The sequence below is a fragment of the Nerophis ophidion genome, linkage group LG12, assembly GCF_033978795.1.
Source record: "Nerophis ophidion isolate RoL-2023_Sa linkage group LG12, RoL_Noph_v1.0, whole genome shotgun sequence".
Lineage (NCBI taxonomy): Eukaryota > Metazoa > Chordata > Actinopteri > Syngnathiformes > Syngnathidae > Nerophis > Nerophis ophidion.
The window spans coordinates 36,076,309-36,102,987 of NC_084622.1; the positions used below are offsets into that span (position 1 = coordinate 36,076,309).

General features: G+C 41.2%; 1 protein-coding gene across 1 annotated transcript in view; it reads left to right on the forward strand.

Moving 5' to 3' along the window:
* det1 (DET1 partner of COP1 E3 ubiquitin ligase) overlaps nt 1–2,721 on the forward strand; it is a 50,231-nt gene extending 47,510 nt beyond the window's left edge. The window contains exons 8-9 of the mRNA XM_061917467.1: nt 1,922–2,113; nt 2,224–2,721. Of these exons, the coding sequence (XP_061773451.1) occupies nt 1,922–2,113; nt 2,224–2,413 (382 nt within the window). The 3' untranslated portion in view covers nt 2,414–2,721. The remainder of the gene's footprint in view (nt 1–1,921; nt 2,114–2,223) is intronic.
* Nucleotides 2,722–26,679: the final 23,958 nt, after the last annotated feature.

The following is a 26,679-nucleotide window of genomic DNA, read 5'->3' on the forward strand; positions in this document are numbered from 1 at the left end:
TCAGTTGTATCTTCCTTCCATGTGCTCCGGGAATCTTCCCAAATTTTTTGATGGTGGATCATGGTAATGGATGGGATGCAACTGCATCACTTCAGTGGTGCCAATATCGCCAACTTATGGTGGAAAATTATAACTTACATAAGCTTCAGTCTTCCTGAAATGTTTGATGCTGGTTGCAGCTTCCTAGCTATTCAGTATTGAATTTGCAGAACTAATGTACAGTGGAAACTTAATTTACGAACCTTTTGTTATATGAACTTATTGGTTTAGGAACCGCCATACCGAATGAAAATATGCTTTGGTCTACGAACCTTTTCCCCATGTACAAAAGTTTTATTGTGTACCTACAACACAGCGTTTTAGTGCCCGGCAGCTCAGCGATTGTTGGGCAGAGGGCTGGTCGATTTCTAGTGCTAATTCCATTCAGTCAGGATAGTTTTGTTTTTTTACACCATTTTTCTAGTTTTTCGAAATGGTAAATGGGTTATACTTGTATTGCGTTTTTCTACCTTTTTAAAGGAACTCAAAGCACTTGAGACTATTTCCACATCCACCCATTCACACACTGATGCTAGCTCAATATGAGTCCAAAAAAATCAATGAACAAGCAATGTGTGGTTTGAAACATTTTATTGTCATTCAAATTTGAACTTTACAGTACAGATAAGAATAAAATTGTGTTGCATTAGCTCGTTATAGTGCAAAATAGCAATAGGGTGCAGATATGAATAAATAGATTACTGTAAAGATAAATATATTGCACTTTTGCATATGCATCCGCGTTTATGGATGTAATGGTAAACGGGGTATACTTATATAACACTTTTCTACCTTCAAGGTACTATGTTATATTGTCTTTATTTTCCAACGAGTTAATCCATTTTGGGGGGGTAATTGATGGGATTATTATGATGCGTTCAAGAGTCTTACGGCCTCAGGGAAGAAGCTGTTACAGAACCTGGAGGTTTTGCTACGGGGGCTACGAAACCTCTTTCTAGAGTCCAGCAGTGAAAACAGTCCCTGGTGGGAGTGGGAGGAGTCTCTGCAGATTTTCTGAGCCCTGGTCAGGCAGCAGCTTTTTGCGATCTCCTGGATAGATGGAAGAGGAGTACTGATGATCGTTTCCGCCGTCCTCACCACTCTCTGCAAAGACTTCCAGTCTTAGGGACTGCAGGCTCCAGTCCAGACAGAGATGCTGTTCGTCAGTAGGCTCCCTATAGTGCCTCTGTAGAATGTGGTGAGAATGGGGGCAGGGAGCTGTGCTCTTTTCATCCGACACAAAAGTGCTCTTTTTACAAGAGTTCTGGTGTGAAGGGACAGGTCATATTTTCAGTTATCTGCACCCACAGGAACTTGGTGCTGCTTACAATCCCCACCGCTGTGTGTGTGTGTGTGTGTGTGTGTGTGTGTGTGTGTGTGTGTGTGTGTGTGTGTGTGTGTGTGTGTGTGTGTGTGTGTGTGTGTGTGTGTGTGTGTGTGTGTGTGTGTGTGTGTGTGTGTGTGTGTGTGTGTGTGTGTGTGTGTGTGTGCGTGCGTGCGTCTGCAAGGTGGCTTTAACTGAGGACAATTAAGCTTGTTGTTGTTTTTACTTAATTAAATAGACAGTTCCTCCATTGCCCCCTTGCTGTGTTTGTTTGATATACAGTACTGTATAGTGCTTTATATTGTGTTAAAAGTGTATACACCATTCTACTAAAATGTGTTTTGTTGAGGTTGGAATTATTTATTCATAGTGACATTGTTTCTTATGGAAAAGTGTGCTTCAATATACAAATTGTTGTATTTTCAAACCCAGTACAATAACCAATTAAGTTCATAAATCGAGTTTTCCCTCTAAATGATAAGACATTCATGTCTGCAATTCGCTGAGGGTGGTGACTTTGGAGTCTGTGCTGATGCTGGTCTCTGTTGTGTGCCTTAGATTCAAAGACACAATTGTAAATGCCAAGTATGGAGGCCATACTGAGGCGGTGCGTCGACTGCTGGGTCAGTTACCCATCAGTGCACAGTCCTACAGCAGCAGCCCTTACTTGGACCTGTCACTCTTCAGCTACGATGACAAGTGGGTTTCTGTGATGGAGAGGCCAAAGACCTGCGGGGACCACCCTATCCGGTAAAGACCACATTAGCCACCATGCTGCAAAGGCAGAACTGTTTGATAAGAAATGATGCATTGAAATTTCAACAAATGTCTCACTGAGTTTTCTTTAACGCACACGGTAGGTTTTATGCACGTGACTCCGGCCTACTGAAGTTTAAGATCCAGGCAGGCCTGCTTGGTCGGCCGGTAAACCACACTGTAAGACGTCTCGTTGCTTTTACCTTCCACCCCTTCGAGCCCTTCGCCATTTCTGTCCAGCGGACTAATGCTGAGTACGTGGTCAACTTCCACATGAGGCATGTGTGCGCGTGAGGACTGGAGACTTTGCTTTTTTACCGTACACACGTACCAAATGAGGAGTACTCTTCTTTCAGCGTTCACTTCACTTCACCTCTGCTCCCCTTCATAGTTTGCTTCCACTTTGCTGCCTCTTTTGCCAAACAACATGGAGGAGAGGCCGCAGTCAGTGCTGGTAAGAACCGCCCATCCAATTGTTTATCAGTCGCTCACATGGAAGAAAATACCTTTTAATAGTAATCGATTGTTGTTTTTTACACTTTTATTATGTATTATTGTTTGTATATATTTTATGCCAATAAAATGGTAGCTTTTTTTCAGTATTTCATTGTGAATTTTTGAACGAGCGAGAATCAGCTTTTCTGTATACAGTATGGCAAGGATGGGCGATATTGCATCACATCCATGTTGTGATATACATTATATTCCAGCGTCTTTTGAAATACTGATATACAAACCCCGCTTCCATATGAGTTGGGAAATTGTGTTAGACGTAAATATAAACGGAATACAATGATTTGCAAATCATTTTCAACCCATTTTCACATGAATATGCTACAAAGACAACATATTTGATGTTCTAACTGATAAAAAAAATCTTTTTTGCAAATAATCATTGACTTTAGAATTTGATGCCAGCAACACGTGACAAAAAAGTTGGGAAAGGTGGCAATAAATACTGATAAAGTTGAGGAATGCTCATCAAACACTTATATGGAACATCCCACAGGTGTGCAGGCTAAATGGGAACATTTGGCTGCCATGATTGGGTATAAAAGCAGCTTCCATGAAATGCTAAGTAATTCACAAGAAAGGATGGGGCGAGGATCACCACTTTGTAAGCAAATTGTTGAACAGTTTTAGAACAACGTTTCTCAACTAGCTATTGCAAGGAATTTAGGGATTTTACCATCTACGGTCCGTAAAATCATCAAATGGTTCAGAAAATCTGGAGAAATCACTGCACGTAAGCGATGATATTACGGACCTTTGATCCCTCAGGCGGTACTGCATCAAAAACCGACATCAGTGTGTAAAGGATATCGCCACATGGGCTCAGGAACACATCATAAAACCACTACAGTTGGTTGCTACATCTGTAAGTGCAAGTTAAAACTTTACTATGCAAAGCCAAACCCATTTATCAACAACACCCTGAAACGCCGCCGGCTTGGCTGGGCCCGAGCTCACCTAAGATGGACTGATGCAAAGTGGAAAGGTGTTCTGTGGTCTGACGAGTCCACATTTCAAATTATATTTGGAAACAGAGGACATGGTGTCCTCCCGAACAAAGAAGAAAATAACCATTCGGATTGTTATAGACGCAAAGTTCAAAAGCCAGCATCTGTGATGGTATGGGGGTGTATTAGTGCCCAAGGCATGGGTAACTTACACATCTGTGAAGACACCATGAATGCTGAAAGGTCCATACAGGTTTTGGAGCAACATATGTTGTCATCCAAACAACGTTATCATGGACGCCCCTGCTTATTTCAGCAAGACAATGCCAAGCCACGTGTTACTACAGTGTGGCTTCGTAGTAAAAGAGTGCGGGTACTTTCCTGGCCCGCCTGCAGTCCAGACCTGTCTCCCATTGAAAATGTGTGGCACAGTATGAAGCATAAAATACAACAGCTGAGACCCCGGACTGTTGAACGACTAAAGCTCTACATAAAACAAGAATGAGAAAGAATTCCACTTTCAAAGCTTCAACAATTAGTTTCCTCAGTTCCCAAACATTTATTGAGTGTTGTTAATAGAAAAGGTGATGTAACACAGTGGTGAACATGCCCTTTCCCAATTACTTTGGCACGTGTGGCAGCCATGAAATTCTAAGTTAATTATTATTTGCAATAAAAAATAAAATTTATGAGTTTGAACATCAAATAGCTTGTCTTTGTAGTGCATTCAATTGAATATGGGTTGAAAATGATTTGCAAATCATTGTATTCCGTTTATATTTACATCTAACACAATTTCCCAACTCATATGGCAACGGGGTTTGTATATCACAATATATTATTGTCATGTAAATGATAATAAAACAATTTCAAAACGGTTAAAAAGGCTCCTAATTCATCTGCTGACTTATGCATTAACAAATGGCCTCATTTTCAGTTGTATTACAACATTTCATTGAAACTATTATTGATCTACTGGCTAATTTACTGTTGCTTTCTGGTTACTTGTTGTATCTTCATTCTGTTATTTGGATACTTTACATTAGTAAATTGGGTGATGCTATAAATGTGGGTCTCCATCCAATACCAAGTAGTTACAGGGACAGTATTTGTCATACCAATGTTCATACCTAACATTTTCAGGATAATCGAATGATTACATTTTTGATCACAGCTGTAGTCCGACAACAACACAATATGAAGTAACGATAATAAATAAATATTACTATCATATAATTTTCCTTATTTTATTTTTTTCATTCAAAATGTATAAGTGTATAGTCAAACGCAAAAACTACTGTTGGCTCTTATTGTTTGAGTTTGTAAATTATTTTGGGATAGTGCAGTGATTAGATTGATATTTTTTTGATATCAACCATATACTGATACTATACTTGGTATGGTTAATGTCGATATTTGTATCTTCTGGTGATATACTTGTACGAAACGTTGTTCAGTTGTAGCCATGGAGATGAGGATTAGTGATTTAGAAGTAGTTTCGCACTGTGGAGGGACGCTACATTACGTTAAAGTGGAATTACACTTTTTTTTAAATTTTGCTCAGCGTTCACAATCATTATGAAAGACATAACGACAGAGGTATTTTTTTTTTGCATTCTAACTTGGAAATTAACATAAATAAAAGTCTGCTGACAGCGCAGCCAATGGGATGTCCAATAAAATCCAATAAAAAAACCTTTTAAAAAAAATTAACAAAGCTCCTATTAACATTTTGTGTTTTTTATATTAACCAATTATTAGTGATATTATTATTATAAGCGCTAACGCAGACAAAATATGTATAGCGGCATTGTGATCACAAGCCTGTGTACAATTTTGACATGATCGACTGGTGAGGTGTTTCCTCGCTTCCTTGGTCCCTGGAAGTTTATTGTACATCAAGTTTTCTCATTGTAGCACATTGGGTTGAGTTTTTCCTGGCTCTGATTTGGGATCTGAGTCGAGGATGTCATTGTGGCTTGTGCAGCCCTTTCAAAACACTCGGGATTTAGGGGCTATATAAATAAACTTTGAATGATTGATCGATTGATTGATAAATCTTCCATCTCACCTGGACAGAAGAAGTCTGCGGATGTATTCCAACAAGTTGGTACACCTTGACAGCCATTTAGGACCCACAGATGCTTGGTGTGCCCCCCGCCCCCAATGCACAACCCCCACCTGCATTGGAAATCCTGTGGCAGAACATCCTGGAAGTCAGCATCCTAATGAGAGCAGGCGTTGTACAGTAAGTGATGTTGTATTTGCTTTGTTGGCTCTCATGAACGAGCAGTAATCAGTGATGATAGGGGAAAAAAAGCAAACGTGATGCGTTTTTGAAATGTTATTATTAATGTTTAGTGGTGCAAGGACAAATTGTGAAGCAAAATTTAAATTAAATCAAGTGGAAATTGATAGAGAATGTGAAACTAAGTTCTTGGGGAAAATAATTGATCATAAATTATGTTGAAAAACGCAGATTGAATGTATAAAGGGAAACATATCCTAATCCATTGCTATTCTTTATAAAGTAAGATACATGCTGAATAAGAAATGCCTGCATATGTTATATTATTCTTTTATTTTTCCATATCTAACATATTGTGTTGAAGTTTTGTAAAATGTTTGTAAAACAAACATAGACCGAATAATAAACTTCAAAAAAGGATCATTAGAATAATGCACAAAGCTGATACTATGAACATACCAATCCATTATTCATAAGTTCTAATGTGTTAAAATTTTCAGATATTGTGTTTTTAAAAACAATGGAAATTGGGTTTCGAGTAAAGAACAGCCTTGCAGCTTGTATTCTTAGGTTATTTAAATTAAGAGGAGAAAACTATAATTTACTGGGGATTTTGTTTTTTGAAATAGGTAAAGTAAGAACAAATATAAAATACACATGTATTTCAGCTTTAGGAGTTAAATGCTGCGATGAGGTGGCGACTTGTCCAGGGTGTATCCCGGCTTCCGCCCGATTGTAGCTGAGATAGGCACCAGCGCCCCCCGTGACCCCAAAGGGAATAAGTAGTAGAAAATGGATGTATGGACGGAGTTAAATGGTGGAACAAGCTCAGTGATGAGTTGAGGACATGTAGTTCTTTGTTAGGTTTGAGAAAACCTTGAAAGGTGAAATAATGGAAAATTATATAAAATAGCAATGATTACTTTCATCCCATTGATTTTTTGAAACGTTGATGTTTCAGGTAAGCTAAGTTTTAGTGAATGTATAGGATAGGCAAATATAAGCCTTGTCTTCAGCCTGTTCCTTTTTCGGTCATTCTTTTTCTTTTTGTGCGTGTAAGTGTATGATTGTTAATATGTTTAATCCGTGCTGGTGAATTAATCACACAAAATGGCTAATTATATGACCGAACTAAACTCATTTAATTTCAATGTGTCCGCTAGTACATTACATATATACTTACTAGGGCTGCGAATCTTTGGGTGTCTCACAATTCGATTCAATATCGATTCTTGGGGTCGCGATTCGATAATATCGATTTTTTTCGATTCAACGCGATTCTTGATTCAAAAATGATATTTTTCCGATTCAAAACGATTCTGTATTCATTCAATACATAGGATTTCAGCAGGATCTACCCCAGTCTGCTGAAATGCTAGCAGAGTAGTAGATTTGTTTCTTAAAAAGTTTTTATAATTGTAAAGGACAATGTTTTATCAACTGATTGCAATAATGTAAGTTTGTTTTAACTATTAAACAAACCAAAAATATGACTTATTTTATCTTTGTGAAAACATTGGACACAGTGTGTTGTCAAGCTTATGAGATGCGATGCAAGTGTAAGCCACTGTGACACTATTGTTCTTTGTTTTGTTTTTTTATAAATGTCTAATGATAATGTCAATGAGGGATTTTTAATCACTGCTATGCTGAAATTATAACTAATATTGATACTGTTGTTGATAATATTCATTTTTGTTTCACTACTTTTGGTTTGTTCTGTGTCGTGCTTGTGTCTCCTCTCAGTTGCTGGGTCAGGTTTGGTTTTGGTATTGGATTGCATTGTTACGGTATTGCTGTGTAGTGGTTTGTTGGATTGATAAAAATAAAAAAAATATATATATTTTTTAAATGAGAATCGATTCTGAATCGCACAATGTATTCGAATCGATCCGTATTCGAATCGATTTTTTCCTACACCCCTGATACTTACATCATGTATATAAAACCTTTTAAGGGCTTTATAGGCGGAATTAAGCGGCTCCCATGAGGCTCCATTGTAAGCGGACTATTAATTGCATTTATTTGATATTTAGAATTAATCTGAAAAAAAAAATAACATCCATTTTCATGTCTCTCATATTGATTTTGAATAATAGGCAACATTTTTTTAAACAGTGCAGTTCCCTTTTAAGGGACACAATTTTGCATTATATCATTTACAGTATTTCCTTGAATAGCCGCCAGGCATGTATTGTGCGCCTGCCTTGAATTACTGCCGGGTCAAACTCGCTCCCCAAATTTATTAGCGCATGCTTACTTTTACCGCAGGGTCAAATTTGTTACGTCACGAGTGACGCTTCCCTTGTCGTCATTTTCAAAATGACGGAGGAGATTTTTCTTTGCTTTTACTATCTGTAAACCAGGGGTCTTGTTCCACAGCCATACAGATCACACTGATGGTTGTGATAGAAAACAACTTTAACACTCTTACTAATATGTGCCACACTCTGTGAACCCACACCACACACATTTCGGGAGAACATCGGCTCTGTAACACATTATAAACGCAACATAAGAATTACCCACGATGCCATGCATCCATGACTTTTGGCTGTATTATACACCCCGCTAGCACCAAACCCCCCCCGTCGGTGGAGGTGGGTGGGTTGGGGGCGCGTCTATAATATAGCCAAGAGTCATGGATGGATGGCATTGTGGGTAATTCTTATGTTGCGTTTATAATGTGTTACAGAGCCGATGTTCTCCAGAAATATGTTCGGTGTGGGTTCACAGAGTGTGGCACATATTAGTAAGAGTGTTAAAGTTGTTTACATGACAACCATCAGTGTAAAAGGTATGGCTGTTGACCAAGTATGCATTGCAAACTCGTACGAGAAGCAGCAAAATGCATGCGTTTTTTACTGCATGCCGTTGGCAAGCGCAGGGGTGAGAAGAGGTTTTAAAATTATTAGCGCCTTCTTACTTATACCGCATACCTTGAATAAGCGCAGGAGTGAGAAGAGGTTTTAAATTATATATATAGATAGATAGATAGATAGATAGATAGATAGATGGATAGTACTTTATTTATTCCGTCAGGAGAGTTCCTTCAGGAAAATTACAATTTTCAGCACAATCCCATTCAAGATCAGACAAACATTACAGGGAGACAGAACAGGATCGCTGACGGGTCTGCCGGCTTCCAGCGCCCCTTACAAAAAAGATGACATACAGGTAAACATGGGGGGGGGGGAGAAAAGAATAGAAGATTAAAATAAAATTAAAAAAATCGGTCTTAGCCTGGGCCCTGTAGTGGGGGTGCAGACTGAGGCCAAGGGAAAAAAAAAACAAAAAAAAAACAACTCATAGCCATAGTACACATCCCTCTTACATGTGTGTAAGAGGGAAACATCAAAGAACACAGAGGACATTAAAGACATTAAAGCAGCAGATACAACCAGACACTTCTACATACAGCTATGAATAAAAAGTAAAAGAAACATATCCACTGTGGTGGCCTCTGCGGTGTTCCACGCCATTGTCCGCTGGGGAGGAGGGAGCATGGCCAGAGACAGAAGCAGACCCAGCAAAGCAACCAAGACAGCCGACTCCACTCTCGGCCAATGTCCAGTCCGCATGGATGAGCGAGGAAATTAATTAGCACCCTGGCGACTAGTCAAGGAAATACGGTATATTGTCTGTTGTGCAACCCTACGATGTGGTCTGATAGCTTGAACGGTTTGCCTATTTTTCCACCGCCAACTTCCAACTACTGACCTTTTGACTAACCCCTGCCATTCAATTTGGTTGTCAAAGTGTTTCTGTTTGTGTGCTTTGTTGTCTAAGTTGACTTGTTATTCTTACATATTTGCTAATGGGTAGTGGACAATGTGCTCGGGGCACTCATTATGTCAAAGTTCAGCCTTGGCGGAGGGTTCATAATAGTGGCACAAGACATAATGAATGCTCTGAATGTTAAGCATTCACAACCTATTCACACATATGCAAATGATCTGGTACGCCCCCTCTCTTAACCTCTGACAACTGGGCAGACCTGAATGCATAGTTGCTGATATGTAAGGCGTGTGTCATAGACAGACATGAAGGCACACGTCCAAGCAGCTGCAAGGGGTCATGGTGGTATGAGGAGCAGGTGCTGAGGGATTAGGTGTACCTCTAGCCTCTGGTTACAAACCGTGGTGAACCTGTGGGTGTGTGCGTGTTTTTGTGTGAGCCTGAGAGACTATCCAACTGTGCTTTAAGGCTAAAAGCAAAAAAAAAAAAAAAAAAAGCCATTCACAGATGAAAGGGGATGAAGGAAATGTAAAAAAAACATGGTTGGACGAGAGGAAAGGAGGAGACTTTTTGTGAGCTTTGATAGCTGCCGTCTTGTTTACTTTGTCTTTTTCTGCTCAAGATGCGAAACACAAGATATTATTTGCCGTGATTAAGGGGACGATGTTATGTCATTGTCATTGTAATGTGTTTGTGTAAGCTGATGTGTGACGGCGTGCTGTGATAATTATCTCATTACAGGACGTGCACACAGCAGGCCAACAAATAGAAGGACACATTGTTTAGTCTCTGAAAGATTGCGGGAGAATTGCGAATGTTTTTGTGGTTGTAATTTGGCCTTTTTGCGTTGTGTTTACACTCCCAGCATCACGCGACTTGAGTGTCCCCAGTTCCAAATCTGTTGCAAGGGTCTTCTTCAGAAACAGGTAAACCCCTAGCTTTCTCTTTCACCTTGGTTGCTATGGTTGCCTGGTAACCTGGTCTTTTCTAATTGCCGTCGCCCTGGCAACAGCACAACCGATGTAATCCAGAAAAGGCCACAATCCTAAATGTTTCTCCATTTTCCCCTTCTCCAAGTGGTCTCCAAGCACGGAAATGCTCATTAAGCAGTAACCTTCAAATAAATACGACTTATAAAGTCAGGTTTTTGTTATTTTGTAAGTATGGCTGTGTTCAAAACTTTCAAGAAAAAGGTTTTTCTGCACCCGTGTATAGCCCGACAAAGTGGTAGCAGACTTTTTTCCTATTTGAGTTGCTGTAAAACACGCATGAGTAACATAAAGAGCTTGTTAGTACGCATGGTATGGATTCAGCGGAGCATATGGAAGTGGTGCTGAACGCTCTGCGGCGCTCATCTGGCATACATATATCCTGCTGGAGCTAAACCAATGTTTGTCGAGCAGCAGATGGTCGAAGAACGAAGTGTTACCTGTCCATTATTGATGCTATTTTTACTGAACGTGCGAAAGACCAGATGAGAGTTTCACTGCATGGTGTACCTTAAAGTTGGGGGGGAGGGTGGGGTTGGTTGATGTGTGCACGTTGAGGCAAGAAGAGATAATGATATGGAAAGGTCACAGCAGATTTACCAGGGTGGATTTTATTATCTTCTCCAAAGACATACCTATCACCCTCACCCTCTCATAATAGGTGAAGCCGAAAGGTTCCTTGATGCCTAATAAGACACATGTCTATGAGTCTATCGTTTTCTTTTCTCTCCAATGCCTTCCTTCCGCAGTTGGATTAGGTATCTACAAACCCCGTTTATATATGAGTTGGGAAATTGTGTTTGATGTAAATATGAACGGAATACAATGATTTCCAAATCCTTTTCAACCCATATTGAATTGAATGCACTACAAACACAATTTCAAACTCATAAACTTTATTTTTTTTTTGTAAATAATAATTAACTTAGAATTTCATGGCTGCAACACGTGTCAAAGTAGTTGGGAAAGGGCATGTTCCCCACTGTGTTACATCACCTTTTCTTTTAACAACACTCAATAAACGTTTGGGAACTGAGGAAACTAATTGTTGAAGATTTGAAAGTGGAATTCTTTCCCATTCTTGTTTTATGTAGAGCTTCAGTCGTTCAACAGTCCGGGGTCTCCGCTGTTGTATTTTGCGCTTCATAATTGATTGATTGATACTTTTATTAGTAGTTTGCACAGTACAGTACATATTCCGTACAATTGACCACTAAATGGTAACACCCGAATAAGTTTTTCAACTTGTTTAAGTCGGGATCCACGTTAATCAATTCATGGTACAAATATATACTATCAACATAATACAGTCATCACACAAGTTAATCATCATAGTATGTACATTGAATTATTTACATTATTTACAGTCCGGGGGGTGGGATGAGGAGCTTTGGTTGATATCAGTACTTCAGTCATCAACAATTGCATCAACAGAGAAATGTGGACATTGAAACAGTGTAGGTCTTATTTAGTAGGATATGTACAGCCAGCAGAGAACATAGTGAGTTCAGATAGCATAAGAACAAGTATATACATTAGAAATACATTTGAGTTGTTTATAATCCGGGGAGATGGGATGTGAATGGAGGAGGGTATTAGTAAAGTGTTGAAGTTGCCTGGAGGTGTTGTTTTAGAGCGGTTTTGAAAGAATACAGAGATGCACTTACTTTTATACCTGTTGGGAGTGCATTCCACATTGATGTGGAATGCGCCACACATTTTTGATGGGGACAGGTCTGGACTGCAGGCGGGCCAGGAAAGTATCCGCACTCTTTTTTTTACGAAGCCACGCTGTTCTAACACGTGCTGAATGTGGCTTGGCATTGTCTTACTGAAATAAGCAGGGGCGTCCATGAAAAAGACAGCGCTTAGATGGCAGCATATGTTGTTCCAAAACCTATATGTACATTTCAGCATTAATGGTGCACAGATGTGTAAGTTACCCATGTCTTAGGCACTAATGCACCCCCATACCGTCACAGATGCTGGCTTTTGAACTTTGCGTCGATAACGGTCTGGATGGTTCGCTTCCCCTTTGGTCCGGATGACACAATGTCGAATATTTCCAAAAAACAATTTGAAATGTGGACTCGTCAAACCACAGAACACTTTTCCACTTTGCATCAGTCCATCTTAGATGATCTCGGGCCCAGAGAAGCCGGCTGCGTTTCTGGATGTCGTTGATAAATGGCTTTCGCTTTGCATAGTAGAGCTTTAACTTGCACTTACAGATGTAGCGACCAACTGTATTTAGTGACGGTGGTTTTCTGAAGTGTTCCTGAGCCCATGTGGTGATATCCTTTAGAGATTGATGTCGGTTTTTGATACAGTGCCGTCTGAGGGATCGAAGTTCACGGTCATTCAATGTTGGTTTCCGGCCATGCCGCTTACGTGGAGGGATTTCTGCAAACTCTTTGAACCTTTTCATGATATTGTGGACCTTCGATGTTGAAATCCCTAAATGTCTTGCGATTGCACTTTGAGAAACGTCGTTCTTAAACTGTTTGACTATTTGCTCACGCAGTTGTGGACAAAGGGGGGGTACCTCCCCCCATCCTTTCCTGTGAAAGACTGAGCATTTTCTGGGAAGCTGTTTTTATACCCAATCATGGCACCCACCTGTTCCCAATTAGCCTGCACACCTGTGGGATGTTCCAAATAAGTGTTTGATGAACATTTCTCAACTTTATCAGCATTTATTGCCACCTTTCCCAACTTCTTTGTCACGTGTTGCTGGCATCAAATTCTAAAGTTCATGATAATTTGCACAAAAAAAAAATGTTTATCAGTTTGAACATCAAATATGTTGTCTTTGTAGCATATTCAACTGAATATGGGTTGAAAATGATTTGCCAATCATTGTATTTTGTTTATATTTACATCTAATACAATTTCCCAACTCATATGGAAACAGGGTTTGTACTTATTGGATTGTTTACTTTATGAGGAAACAATATAACACAGCTTAGACGATGAAGAACATGAAGACAATAAAGACCATTGAACTGATCGCAACGAGATTGTATCGATTGTCTTAGGTCAGGGGTCCAACAGGTGAAAGCTTGCATGGAGCCAAATGACTCTTAATTACTATTATCGTGCGCTCTCGGGGTCTCTTTCCAATGGTCTTAATGCCCCTACCAGTCTTGTGTAGGTCTACAATCTTGTTCTAGAGGTACTTTGGCAGCCCTTTGGTCTTGCCCGTGGAGGTGAATAGAAGAGATTGTTCTTGGGTGTATTTTATACACAAAATTAATTCCACTGTTCGAGTACTTTCCTAAATTGTGTGCACATAATCAGTCTGTGGAGAATGAATTTGTATTTATAAACATTATTATTGTGTGTAGGCTCCAAAACATTCACACAAACGGTTTTCTTCACCAAAATCCATCCATTTATTATTCAACTTAATCTTCTTCTTCTTCTTCTTCTTCTCCAGATTTTGGCGCGCTCCACCTTCCACGTTTTTCATTCAATTCAAACCGTTCCAACTTCAAACTGTTCGGGCTTTACCTTAACAAATTCAGAAAATTCCCAAAATTCCAGATTTTCCAGGACATTTGTCTCCCATTTTGAAATGAATTAGCCATTTTTCAAACATCGACCATTTCCACATTTTTCAACCATATCAGACCATTCCACCTTCAACACATTCCGAACATTCAAGTTTTTTACCATTTTCCGAAAATTTTTGCTTTTCCTAAATTCCCTAAATTTCCAAGAAGTTCCCATTGAAATGAATGGGACATTTTTCCAAGTTGCACAATTCTCACATTTTTCAACCTATTCAAACCATTCCAACATCAACACATTCCACTCATCCTGGACATTCAAACTAACACTTTCCCAAGTTCCGGTTTTCCTGGAAATTCAAACTCTTCAATATTCAAACCATTCCAACATTCAAACTATTCTTACATTCATTCTATATTCTATAAGCCTTTGACTTCAACTTCAGCATTGGAGCATTCGCACGCAATTCCTTCAGGAATTGTCTCATCTAGTTATTCAACAACTTCTTCTTCTCCAGATTTTGGCGCGTTCCACCTTCTACATTTTTCACCCGATTCAAACTGTTCAGCCTATTGGGGAATCGCAGGCTTTCTGTAAACCAATTCCCAAAATTCCAAGATTTCCCAGAATTCCAGGTTTTCCGGGACATTTTTCCCATTCAAAATGAATTGGTTATTTTTCCAAACATTCACCATTTTCACATTTTTCAACCAATTAAAACCATTCCACCATTCTGGAAATTCAAACTATCTTTTTTTCCAAGTTCCAAAAAATTCTAGGATTTTCCTGGATTCCTGGTTTTCCAAAGCTCTATTGCCAACCTTTTTTCAGGTGACTACTCCTCCCTTAACCTTTTCACCATCCAAAATGTTTTCTTATTTAGAACAAAAAACTAAGTCATTTTTTTGAACTGGAAAAATTCCCGGTTTTCCCGAAATTTCTCAATTCAACATGTTACTACTTCAACATTTTTCGACCGATTTGAAAAATTTCAACACCAACTATTTCAACTCATTCAGACCATTCAAGTTGTTTACCATTTCAAAAAAATTCCCGCTTTTCCCGAAATTACCAATTTTGGGGGGGAAATTCCCATTTAAATTAATGGGACATTCTTCAAAGTTCCACAATTCCCACATTTTTCATCTGATTTAAATCGTTCCAACTTCAAAATACTTAGACTGTTCAGGAATTGTGTTCTCTACTTCAACAATTCTACAAAAATATTCCAGGATTACAGTTGAACTTCAGCATTAGAGCATGCACACACAATTTCTTCAGAAATTGCCTCATGTAGTTATTATTGGATATTCTGTTTGTGGGGGAAAAAGATGCCACATACATTTTGGACCATTCTTTTCTTTAGTTTTTGTTCAAGGGCATAAACTAACACAATCCGCATGGGCTCAAATATTTGTTTCCCCCCCCCAGTGTTTTTCTTCTTTTCTTGCTCATGTAGCTGAGTGATAGATCAAATGCAAATATCTGAAATATAACTATATAGAACAATTAAAAAACATATTTCTATTTGACGCATTACACTTGTATAACACTGAAAACTATAAGCATGAATATAATTAGATGAAAAACTCTGTCAATCTAAACTGAGCCTTATCTTTGAAGATTCTAGATTTTTGATCCCGCTGTTTTGTTCCAATACCAACTTTATTAATGGAGCCCTTTCGCAACAACCACAAATGGCTGTACACCAAAACACATAAAACTGAAAGAAAACATGAAACAAAAAGTAAATGCAAAATATTTTTTGCAAGCAAAAGCAAATGCATATGTTCAAAACTAAAATGGTCAAATAAATTATGATAAGAGCATCCATCCATCCATTTTTCTACCGCTTGGGGTGCTGGGACTTATCTCAGCTGCATTCGGGCGGAAGGGAGTGTACACCCTGGACAAGTCGCCAACTCATCACAGGGCCAACACGGCAATGAGTTCAAAATAAAAAGAGTCTCATGCTGGTTTAAAAGCCGATGAATAACATTTAAATACAACATAAATAAACTCCTCAGCCTTCCCGGTAAGGTTTATTCAGGTGTACTGGAGAGGAGGCTACGCCGGATAGTCGAACCTCGGATTCAGGAGGAACAGTGTGGTTTTCGTCCTGGTCGTGGAACTGTGGACCAGCTCTATACTCTCGGCAGGGTTCTTGAGGGTGCATGGGAGTTTGCCCAACCAGTCTACATGTGCTTTGTGGACTTGGAGAAGGCATTCGACCGTGTCCCTCGGGAAGTCCTGTGGGGAGTGCTCAGAGAGTATGGGGTATCGGACTGTCTTATTGTGGCGGTCCGATCCCTGGACGATCAGTGCCTGAGCTTGGTCCGCATTGCTGGCAGTAAGTCGGACACGTTTCCAGTGAGGGTTGGACTCCGCCAAGGTTGCCCTTTGTCACCGATTCTGTTCATAACTTTTATGGACAGAATTTCTAGGCGCAGTCAAGGCATTGAGGGGTTCCGGTTTGGTGGCCGCGGGATTAGGTCTCTGCCTTTTGCAGACGATGTGGTCCTGTTGGCTTCATCTGGCCGGGATCTTCAGTTCTCACTGGATCGGTTCGCAGCCGAGTGTGAAGCGGCCGGAATGAGAATCAGCACCTCCAAATCCGAGTCCATGATTCTCTCCTGGAAAAGGGTGGAGTGCCATCTCCGGGTTGGGGAGGAGACCCTGCCCCAAGTGGAGGAGTTCAAGTACCTAGGAGTCTTGTTCACGAGTGAGGGAAGAGTGGATCGTGAGATCGACAGGCGGATCGGTGCGGCGTCTTCAGTAATGCGGACGTTGTACCGATCCGTTGTGGTGAAGAAGGAGCTGAGCCGGAAGGCAAAGCTCTCAATTTACCGGTCGATCTACGTTCCCATCCTCACCTATGGTCATGAGCTTTGGGTCATGACCGAAAGGATAAGATCACGGGTACAAGCGGCCGAAATGAGTTTCCTCCGCCGTGTGGCGGGGCTCTCCCTTAGAGATAGGGTGAGAAGCTCTGCCATCTGGGAGGAACTCAAAGTAAAGCCGCTGCTCCTCCACATCGAGAGGAGCCAGATGAGGTGGTTCGGGCATCTGGTCAGGATGCCACCCGAACGCCTCCCTAGGGAGGTGTTTAGGGCACGTCCAACAAGTAGGAGGCCACGGGGAAGACCCAGGACACGTTGGGAAGACTATGTCTCCCGGCTGGCTTGGGAACGCCTCGGGATCCCCCGGGAAGAGCTAGACGAAGTGGCTGGGGAGAGGGAAGTCTGGGCTTCCCTGCTTAGGCTGCTGCCCCCGCGACCCGACCTCGGATAAGCGGAAGAAGATGGATGGATGGATGGATAAATAAACTAGTGCTTCCCAACGGCTACGACAGAACCTAAAAGTAGATTGCGTACAGCTTGTCAAAAAGTAGATGATTATGTCTAATACACAGCTTTAATGTTGTTGTTTTTTGGATACAAATTCGTTTCAAACATATGTGATAAGCATGTTTTTCCTTGGTGTATTAATTATTAAAATTGTATTTATTTACATAACATTTCTCATATGTAGGTGGGTGTATTTGTTTCAAAAATGGTATAGAACACACTTTTATTGGTTTGGACTCCTATAAAAGTGGGCAACCACTGTAGGGCTGCAGATATCGATTGTTTTAGTAATCAAATATTCTTTCGAGTAGTTTATTCAAGTCATCCATTTCCTACCGCTTGTCCTTCCCGGGTGTCATGATCCACTACTTGGATCATGGCATGTTCTGGTTTTGTTCTGTTTGTTATCACATTCTGTCTAGTACTTGTCATCCCCAGTTCCTGGTGGCACTTCCTGTTTCGTTTGCGTTTCCGTAGCAACGCATTTGTGTCACCTGCCTTGTTTTTTTTACGCACACCTGCCTCCTGATTTCTGTCCCTATTTAAAACTGCCTTTGTTTGCCATTCGCTCTCGGATTCTCATATGCCATTTGATGCAACAGGTGACGTCGCTCGTCCCGCATTGTGGTAAAAACTGTTTGATACTTGGTACCTTCCACGCTATTCCTGTCTTGTTTATGTTCCTAGCTTACATAATAGCGCTTTCTGTTTGTTTTGTCTTGTTGCCTTTGTGCAAGTCTTTCTGTTCCTAGTCTGTTTTTATAGTTAAATAAATTAGCATTCTTACCTTCACACTGTGTCCGTCTCAACTGCATGCTCAAGAGAACAAAAAACACACCACGATGCCAGCAAACCGTCACATCAGGGTCAATCATACATATAATAGACACTTATATACTCCATGCGTATTTTAGGGAAAAATATAAATGTTTTTGCTAAATTCTTTTTTCTCTTTTTATTTAATAAATCAACATTGAAATTGCACTTTTAACATTAATTTCCCAAAAATGTAAATACCTGAATTGTACAGAAACTGGGTCTGTGTACTTTCCCTTCATTCTATTTCCAATTCTGAAACGCAAATCAAAAAACAAAGATGGTGCTGTTTTTCGATTGTGACTATATACAGCAGATTTGAAAACAAACAAAAAAGGGTTTGATTTTCATTAAAATATAGCCATGAATTTAGATTTTGTGCTGTTTTCCTTTTATGGATTTTTATTTTTCCAGGTAAACACAAAAATCCAATTCATGTTTATCCAAAAATGTGTGTTTATCTGTGTGATGACAAGTTGAACCGGAAGCAGTATTTCAGCTTTTCCTTAGCGTTTAGCGTGTTTTTAGCATAACGGTAACAAATTTGTTCAGCAGGAGTACTTTTGTCGTTCAAAAAAGTCCAACATTTCGTTTCAGAAATAAAAATTAAAAAACAGCCCAAAATTAGTTTTTGGATTTTGAGAATTTGTGACTGCGTGGGTTTCCTCCGGGTACTCCTGCTTCCTCCCACTTCCATTTCGGGCTCCAGTACTCTGGAATGCCCTCCCGGTAACAGTTCGAGATGCTACCTCAGTAGAAGCATTTAAGTCTCACCTTAAAACTCATTTGTATACTCTAGCCTTTAAATAGACTCCCTTTTTAGACCAGTTGATCTGCCGTTTCTTTTCTTTTTCTTCTATGTCCCACTCTCCTTTGTGGAGGGAGTCCGGTCCGATCCGGTGGCCATGTACTGCTCGCCTGTGTATCGGCTGGGGACATCTCTGCGCTGCTGATCAGCCTCCGCTTGGGATGGTTTCCTGCTGGCTCCGCTGTGAACGGGACTCTCGCTGCTGTGTTGGATCCGCTTTGGACTGGACTCTCGCGACTGTGTTGGATCCATTATGGATTGATCTTTCACAGTATCATGTTCTCATATGTTCTCATAGTCATCAGTATCATCAGTATCACAGTATCATGTTCTCATAGTCATCATTGTCACCGACGTCCCACTGGGTCATTATTGTCACCGACGTCCCACTGGGTGTGAGTTTTCCTTCCCCTTATGTGGGCCTACCGAGGATGTCGTAGTGGTTTGTGCAGCCCTTTGAGACACTAGTGATTTAGGGCTATATAAGTAAACATTGATTGATTGATTGATTGATAGGTTGATTGGCAACACTAAATTGGCCCTAGTGTGTGAATGTGAGCGTGAATGTTGTCTGTCTATCTGTGTTGGCCCTGCGATGAGATGGTGATCGTCCTGTCCCCTTAGCAGAAAAACAGCCCCAAAGCATGACGTTTCCACCCCATGCTTCACAGTAGGTGTGGTGTTCTTGGGACGCAACTCAGTATTCTTCTTCCTCCAAACACGACGAGTTGAGTTTATACCAAAAAGTTCTATTTTGGTTTCATCTGACCACATGACGTTCTCCCAATCCTCTGCTGTATCATCCATGTATCCATTTTGGTATAAACTCAACTTGTCGTGTTTGGAGGAAGAAGAACACTGAGTTTCATCCCAAGAGGACCATACCTACTGTGAAGCATGGGGGTGGAAACATCATGCTTTGGGGCTGTTTTTCTGCTTAGGGGACAGGACGATTGATCCGTGTTAAGGAAAAAATAAATGTGGCCATGTATCGTGAGATTTTGAGCCAAAACCTCCTTCCATCAGTGAGAGCTTTGAATGGTTGACCTAATACTTATTTTCCACCATAATTTACAAATAACTTCTTTAAAATTCCTACAATGTGAATTCCTGGATTCGTTTTTCACATTCTGTCTCTCACAGTTGAAGTGTACCTATGATGAAAATTACAGACCTCTGTCATCATCTTAAGTGGGAGAACTTGCACAATCGTTGGCTGACTAAATACTTTTTTGCTCCACTGTATAAAGTTAAAGTACCACTGATAGTCACACACACACACGCTAGGTGTGGTGAAATTACACCCTCCATTTGACCCATCCCCTTGTTCCACCACCTGGGAGGTGAGGGCAGCAGTGGGCAGCAGTGAGCAGCAGCGGTGGCCGAGCACGGGAATCATTTTAATGATTTAACCCCCAATTCCAACCCTTGATTCTGGACCATGTTTATAGGCTTTGGTATGACTCGGCTGGGGTTTGAACTCACGACGGGAGGTCTCAAGGTTGGCAAGTATGGTAATACTTGCCAACCTTGATACCTCCGATTTCGGGAGGTGGGTGGGCGTGGTCAGGGGTGGGGCGGAGGCGCGGTTGGGGCGGGGGGCGTGGTTAAGAGGGGTGATGTATAATTCACCAACTCGAGTATTTCATACATCCATCCATCCATTTTCTACCGCTTATTCCCTTTCGGGGTCGCGGGGGGCGCTGGCGCCTATCTCAGCTACAATCGGGCGGAAGGCGGGGTACACCCTGGACAAGTCGCCACCTCATCACAGGGCCAACACAGATAGACAGACAACATTCACACTCACATTCACACACTAGGGCCAATTTAGTGTTGCCAATCAACCTATCCCCAGGTGCATGTCTTTGGAGGTGGGAGGAAGCCGGAGTACCCGGAGGGAACCCACGCATTCACGGGGAGAACATGCAAACTCCACACAGAAAGATCCCGAGCCTGGATTTGAACCCAGGACTGCAGGACCTTCGTATTGTTTCATACATATATATGTAAATATGTAAATATATACATATATATATATATATATATATGTATGAAATACTTGACTTTCCGTGAATTCTAGCGATATATATTTATTTTATTATATATATATAAATAATAAAAGAAATAGTTGAATTTCCGACGTCACCTATCAAATACACAGTAATAACAACACAGTTGTTCTACTAACTGTACTATGCTTGCTGGTTACTAAAAGAAAAAAAAACACTTACCTTTCACTATTTGAGTAACCTTTGTTCTGCCATTTGCGTATTGGCGAGCGATCTCCGAATCCGGGAACATCCTTCACGGATTTGTTGTAGTCATCCACAAATGAGAACGGGATGTAGCTTCCAGCTATCAGCATAAGATACACCATCGGGTCTCCATTTTGCGAGGTAATACTGGGTTGTGAACGATGCTGCGCTGCGAACGCTTTGTGCTTCGCTGACTGTTCATGGGAGAGTATATCCATTCACCGTGTTCAATGGAGAAGTCTGCTTTACAAAATTTACAGGCAACATACCCGTTCCCCTTATCCTGGATAAACTGAAATTCTTGTTTCCAATCATTCTGGAACTTGCAAGCGTATTTCTTCATTTTGCTCGTTGACGATGTAATATATTGTTTTGGAGTCAATAACCAGGCGACGTGATGAAGTTACGTCTCTTTATTGTGGGCTTCAGAACAGACTTCCTAATGCATGTTCCTTGACTGCACTTAAATGTAGAATGTATTTACATTCTATTCTATGTACAGTAGATGGCAGTATTGTCCTGTTTAAGAGGATCACAACATTAAGTCAGGTCTGCATGGAGCTGGAGGGGGCGTGGCCTCCAGCTCCGCCTGAATTTCGGGAGATTTTCAGGAGAAAATTTGTCCCGGGAGGTTTTCGGTAGTGGCGCTGAATTCCGGGAGTGTCCCGGAAAATCCGGGAGCGTTGGCAAGTATGCGACCTACCGAATTCCAGGGCGAACACTCCAACCACAAGGCCACTGATCTAGCATCATCTACAAAGATACGAAGAATTGCTATTGCGACATCTAGTGGACACATTTAGAACAGCAGTTTCTTTCATTCAAAAATTATTGTTAATTTTTTTATACTTAGCAGATAAAACCAGATAAAACCTGTTTGCGTGCTTACGTTTGACACCCCTGCATTCACCCCTGTGGAGAAGTTGGTAGAGTGGCTGTGCCAGTAATCTGAGGGTTACTGGTTCAATCCCCACCTTCTACCATCCTTGTCACGTCCGTTGTGTCCTTGGGCAAGACACTTCACCCTTGCTCCTGATGGGTCCTGGTGAGCGCCTTGCATGGCAGCTCCCGCCGTCAGTGTGTGAATGTGTGTGTGAATGGCCGATATGTGGAAATACTGTCAAAGCGCTTTGGGCTCCTTAAAAAGGGGTAGAAAAGCGCTATACAAGTACAACCCATTTACCATTTACCAAACCATTATTAGAAGATACAAAATAAAAATGTAGTTTTTTATTTTTTCTAATATCATTCATCAATTGATTTGATTAATTGTTGCACAAAGTGAGTCAAAGGGACGGCGTGGCGCAGTGGGAGAGTGGCCGTGCGTAACCCGAGGGTCCCTGGTTCAAATCCCACCTAGAACCAACCTCGTCACGTCCGTTGTGTCCTGAGCAAGACACTTCACCCTTGCTCCTGATGGGTGCTGGTTGGCGCCTTGCATGGCAGCTCCCTCCATCAGTGTGTGAATGTGTGTGTGAATGGGTAAATGTGGAAGTAGTGTCAAAGCGCTTTGAGTACCTTGAAGGTAGAAAAGCGCTATACAAGTACAACCCATTTATCATTTATAAGAAGCACTGATTAAAGTAACTTTGTGAACATTTCATGCGTAAACATGGTCATATTGCATGAGGACAGCTGGTCTTCATTCCATTTGGGACACAAGTTATATTTGGGGGGTGGTTTTACAAATTTGCAGAGACGCGTATGCCATCCATCCATCCTTTTTCTACCGCTTATTCCCTTTGGGGTCGCGGGGGGCGCTGGTGCCTATCTCAGCTACAATCGGGCGGAAGGCGGGGTACACCCTGGACAAGTCGTCACCTCATCGCAGGGCCAACACAGATAAGACAGACAACATTCACACTCACATTCACACATTAGGGCCAATTTAGTGTTGCCAATCAACTTATCCCCAGGTGCATGTCTTTGGAGGTGGGAGGAAGCCCACGCAGTCACGGGGAGGACATGCAAACTCCACACAGAAAGATCCCGAGCCTGGGATTGAACCGTGAACACTCAGGACACGCGTATGCCTTTTCTGATAAAAATCAATAGGTGTCTGTGATCACACTCACATGCAAGTCCTGACCAACATCGCCCGCCACATTTGACAGCATACGTGTCAACATTTCATATAAGTGGGATTAACACTTCATCCATACAGTATGTGCAGCTGATTGAAACCACTCCTGTACTTGGGAGAGTCTCCTGGTGACGGCCGGGAAATCACACCAGCAGCAACTAATGAGAGCAGGGTGAAGGCGGGATCTCGCAGGGGGGGGGGGAAAAGGAGGCCAGGCCTAAATATTGACAGCAAATATTGAACAAAGGGTATAAGACGGTCAGTCCCCTGCAGGACTTCTGTGTGTGTTTGTGTTGAATTGAGAGAGAAGCCAAATCCTGATTTACACTTTACTGGCTCCTCATTGTCTACAGCTGAGTGGATGCTTCTCTCTTCACTCTTAAAACGCACACACAAAAGACTGGCACCACGCTGAGAGGCATGCACAGCTTGTCTGAGACCCGCTCAGTCGGATGTCCAAATGTGCAAACACACAAGCAATCACAATACACACACACTGGAAATAAGTCTTACCTGAACATAACCTTCTTCTTATCCCCTTAATTCTTCTTCATTTGTTCATTTCTGCATTTAATTCAATCACCCAATTAGTAGTAGTACATATAGTTGTAGTATTAGTTGTAGTAGTAGTACACACAGCCCTGTGCCTGTCGTTGGGGCTTGTGCAGCCCTTTGAGACACTCGTGATTTAGGGCTATATAAGAACACATTGATTGATTGATTGATTGACTGTGCCATGTGTTACCCAGTTTCCCTAGGGCAAGGGTGCCCACACTTTTTCTGCAGGCGAGCTAACTCACTCGAGGGGATCTACCTCATTTATATATATCATTTATATTTATTTATTTATGAAAGAGACATTTTTGTAAACAAGTTAAATGTGTTTAATGATAATACAAGCATGTGTAACACATATAGATGTCTTTCTTTCACAAAGACAAGAATATAAGTTGGTGTATTACCTGATTCTGATGACTTGCATTGATTGGAATCAGACAGTAATGGTGATAACGCCCACATTTTCAAATTGAGGAGAAAAAAAGTTGTCCTTTCTGTCCAATACCACATGAAAGTGGTTGGTTTTTGGCATCTAATTCATCCAGCTTCCATACACTTTACAAGAAAAACATTGGCGGCAAATTCCGTAGCTTGCTTGATTGACATTCACGGCACCCGAGGGTCTTGTGAGATGACGCTGGCTGCTGCCAGTTCATTATTATGAAAAAATGACAGAGAGGAAGGCGAGAAACACTTTTTATTTCAACAGACTTTCGCGCCGTCCCTTCCGTCAAAACTCTAAAGGCCGACTGCACATTTCCTATCTCCACAATAAAAGCCCTGCTTCATGCTGCCTGCGCTAACAAAATAAGAGTCTCAGAAAGCTGGCGTGCACAAGTGCTGTGCACGCCAGCTTTCTGAGGGATCGCTTGTGCACGCCAGTTTTCCGAGACTCTGTATTTAGTTAGCGCAGGCAGCATGAAGCAGGGCTTTTATTGTGAAGATAGGAAACGTGCAGTCGGCCTTTAGAGTTTTGACGGAAGGTACGGCGCGAGAGTCTGTTGAAATAAAAAGTGTTTCTCGCCTTCCTCTCAGTCATATTTTCATAATAATGATCTTGCAGCAGCCAGCGTCATCTCACAAGACCCTCCGGTACCGTGAATGTCATTTAAGTAACGTCTTGGTGAAGATTGATGATCACTAATTTTTAGGTCTATTTTTTTTAAAAGCCTGGCTGGAGATCGACTGACACACCCCCCGCGGTCGACTGGTAGCTCGCGATCGACGTAATGGGCACCCCTGCCCTAGGGCAACAAAGTTTATATATGTTTAATAAAACATAGTTAAAAAAATGAGTGTATGGATGTATATGTACTTGTACATGAATGTTTGTACTGTGAAAGCTTAACCTATTGTTACCATAACAATCTACAAAGTTAATATACTAACCCCGTTTCCATATGAGTTGTGAAATTGTATTAGATGTAAATATAAACGGAATACAAGGATTTGCAAATAATTTTCAACCAATATTCAGTTGAATATGCTACAAAGACAACATATTTGATGTTCAAAACTGATAAACATTTTTTTGTTGTTGCAAATAATCATTAACTTTAGAATTTGATGCCAGCAACACGTGACAAAGAAGTTGGGAAATGTGGCAATAAATACTGATAAAGTTGAGGAATGCTCATCAAACACTTATATGGAACATCTCACAGGTGTGCAGGCTAATTGAGAACAGGTGAGTGCCATGATTGGGTATAAAAGCAGCTTCCATGAAATGCTAAGTAATTCAGAAACAAGGATGGGGTGAGGGTCACCAATTTGTAAGCAAATCGTCGAACAGTTTTAGAACAACATTTCTCAACGTGCTATTGCAAGGAATTTAGGGATTTTACTATCTACGGTCCGTAAAATTATCCAAAATTTCAGAGAATCTGGGGAAATAACTGCACGTAAGCGATGATATTACAGACCTTTGATCCCTCAGGTCGTACTGCATTAAAAAAACAAAACATCAGTTTGTAAAGGATATCACCACATGGGCTCAGGAACACTTCAGAAAACCACTGTCAATAACTACAGTTGGTCGCTACATCTGTAAGTGCAAGTTAAAACTTTACTATGCAAAGCGAATGCCATTTATCAACGACACCGAGGAACGCCGCCGGCTTCCCTGGGCCCGAGCTCATCTAAGATGGACTGATGCAAAGTGGAAAAGTGTTCTGTGGTCTGACGAGTCCACATTTCAAAATATATTTGGAAACTGTGGATGTGGTGTCCTCCGGAACAAAGAGGAAAATAACCATCCGGATTGTTATAGGCGCAAAGTTCAAAAGCCAGCATCTGTGATGGTATGGGGGTGTATTAGTGCCCAAGGCATGGGTAACTTACACGTCTGTGAAGGCACCATTAATGTTGAAAGGTCCATACAGGTTTTGGGGCAACAAATGTTGTCATCCAAGCAACGTTATCATGGACGCCCCTGCTTATTTCAGCAAGACAATTGCAAGCCACGTGTTACAACAGTGTGGCTTCGTAGTAAAAGAGTGCGGGTACTTTCCTGGCCCGCCTGGAGTCCAGACCTGTCTCCCATCGAAAATGTGTGGCGCATTATGAAGCGTAAAGTACGACAGCGGAGACCCCGGACTGTTGGATCCGCTTTGGACTGGACTCTCGCGACTGTGTTGGATCCATTGTGGATTGAACTTTCACAGTATCATGTTAGACCCGTTCGACATCCATTGCTTTCCTCCTCTCTAAGGTTCTCATAGTCATCATTGTCACCGACGTCCC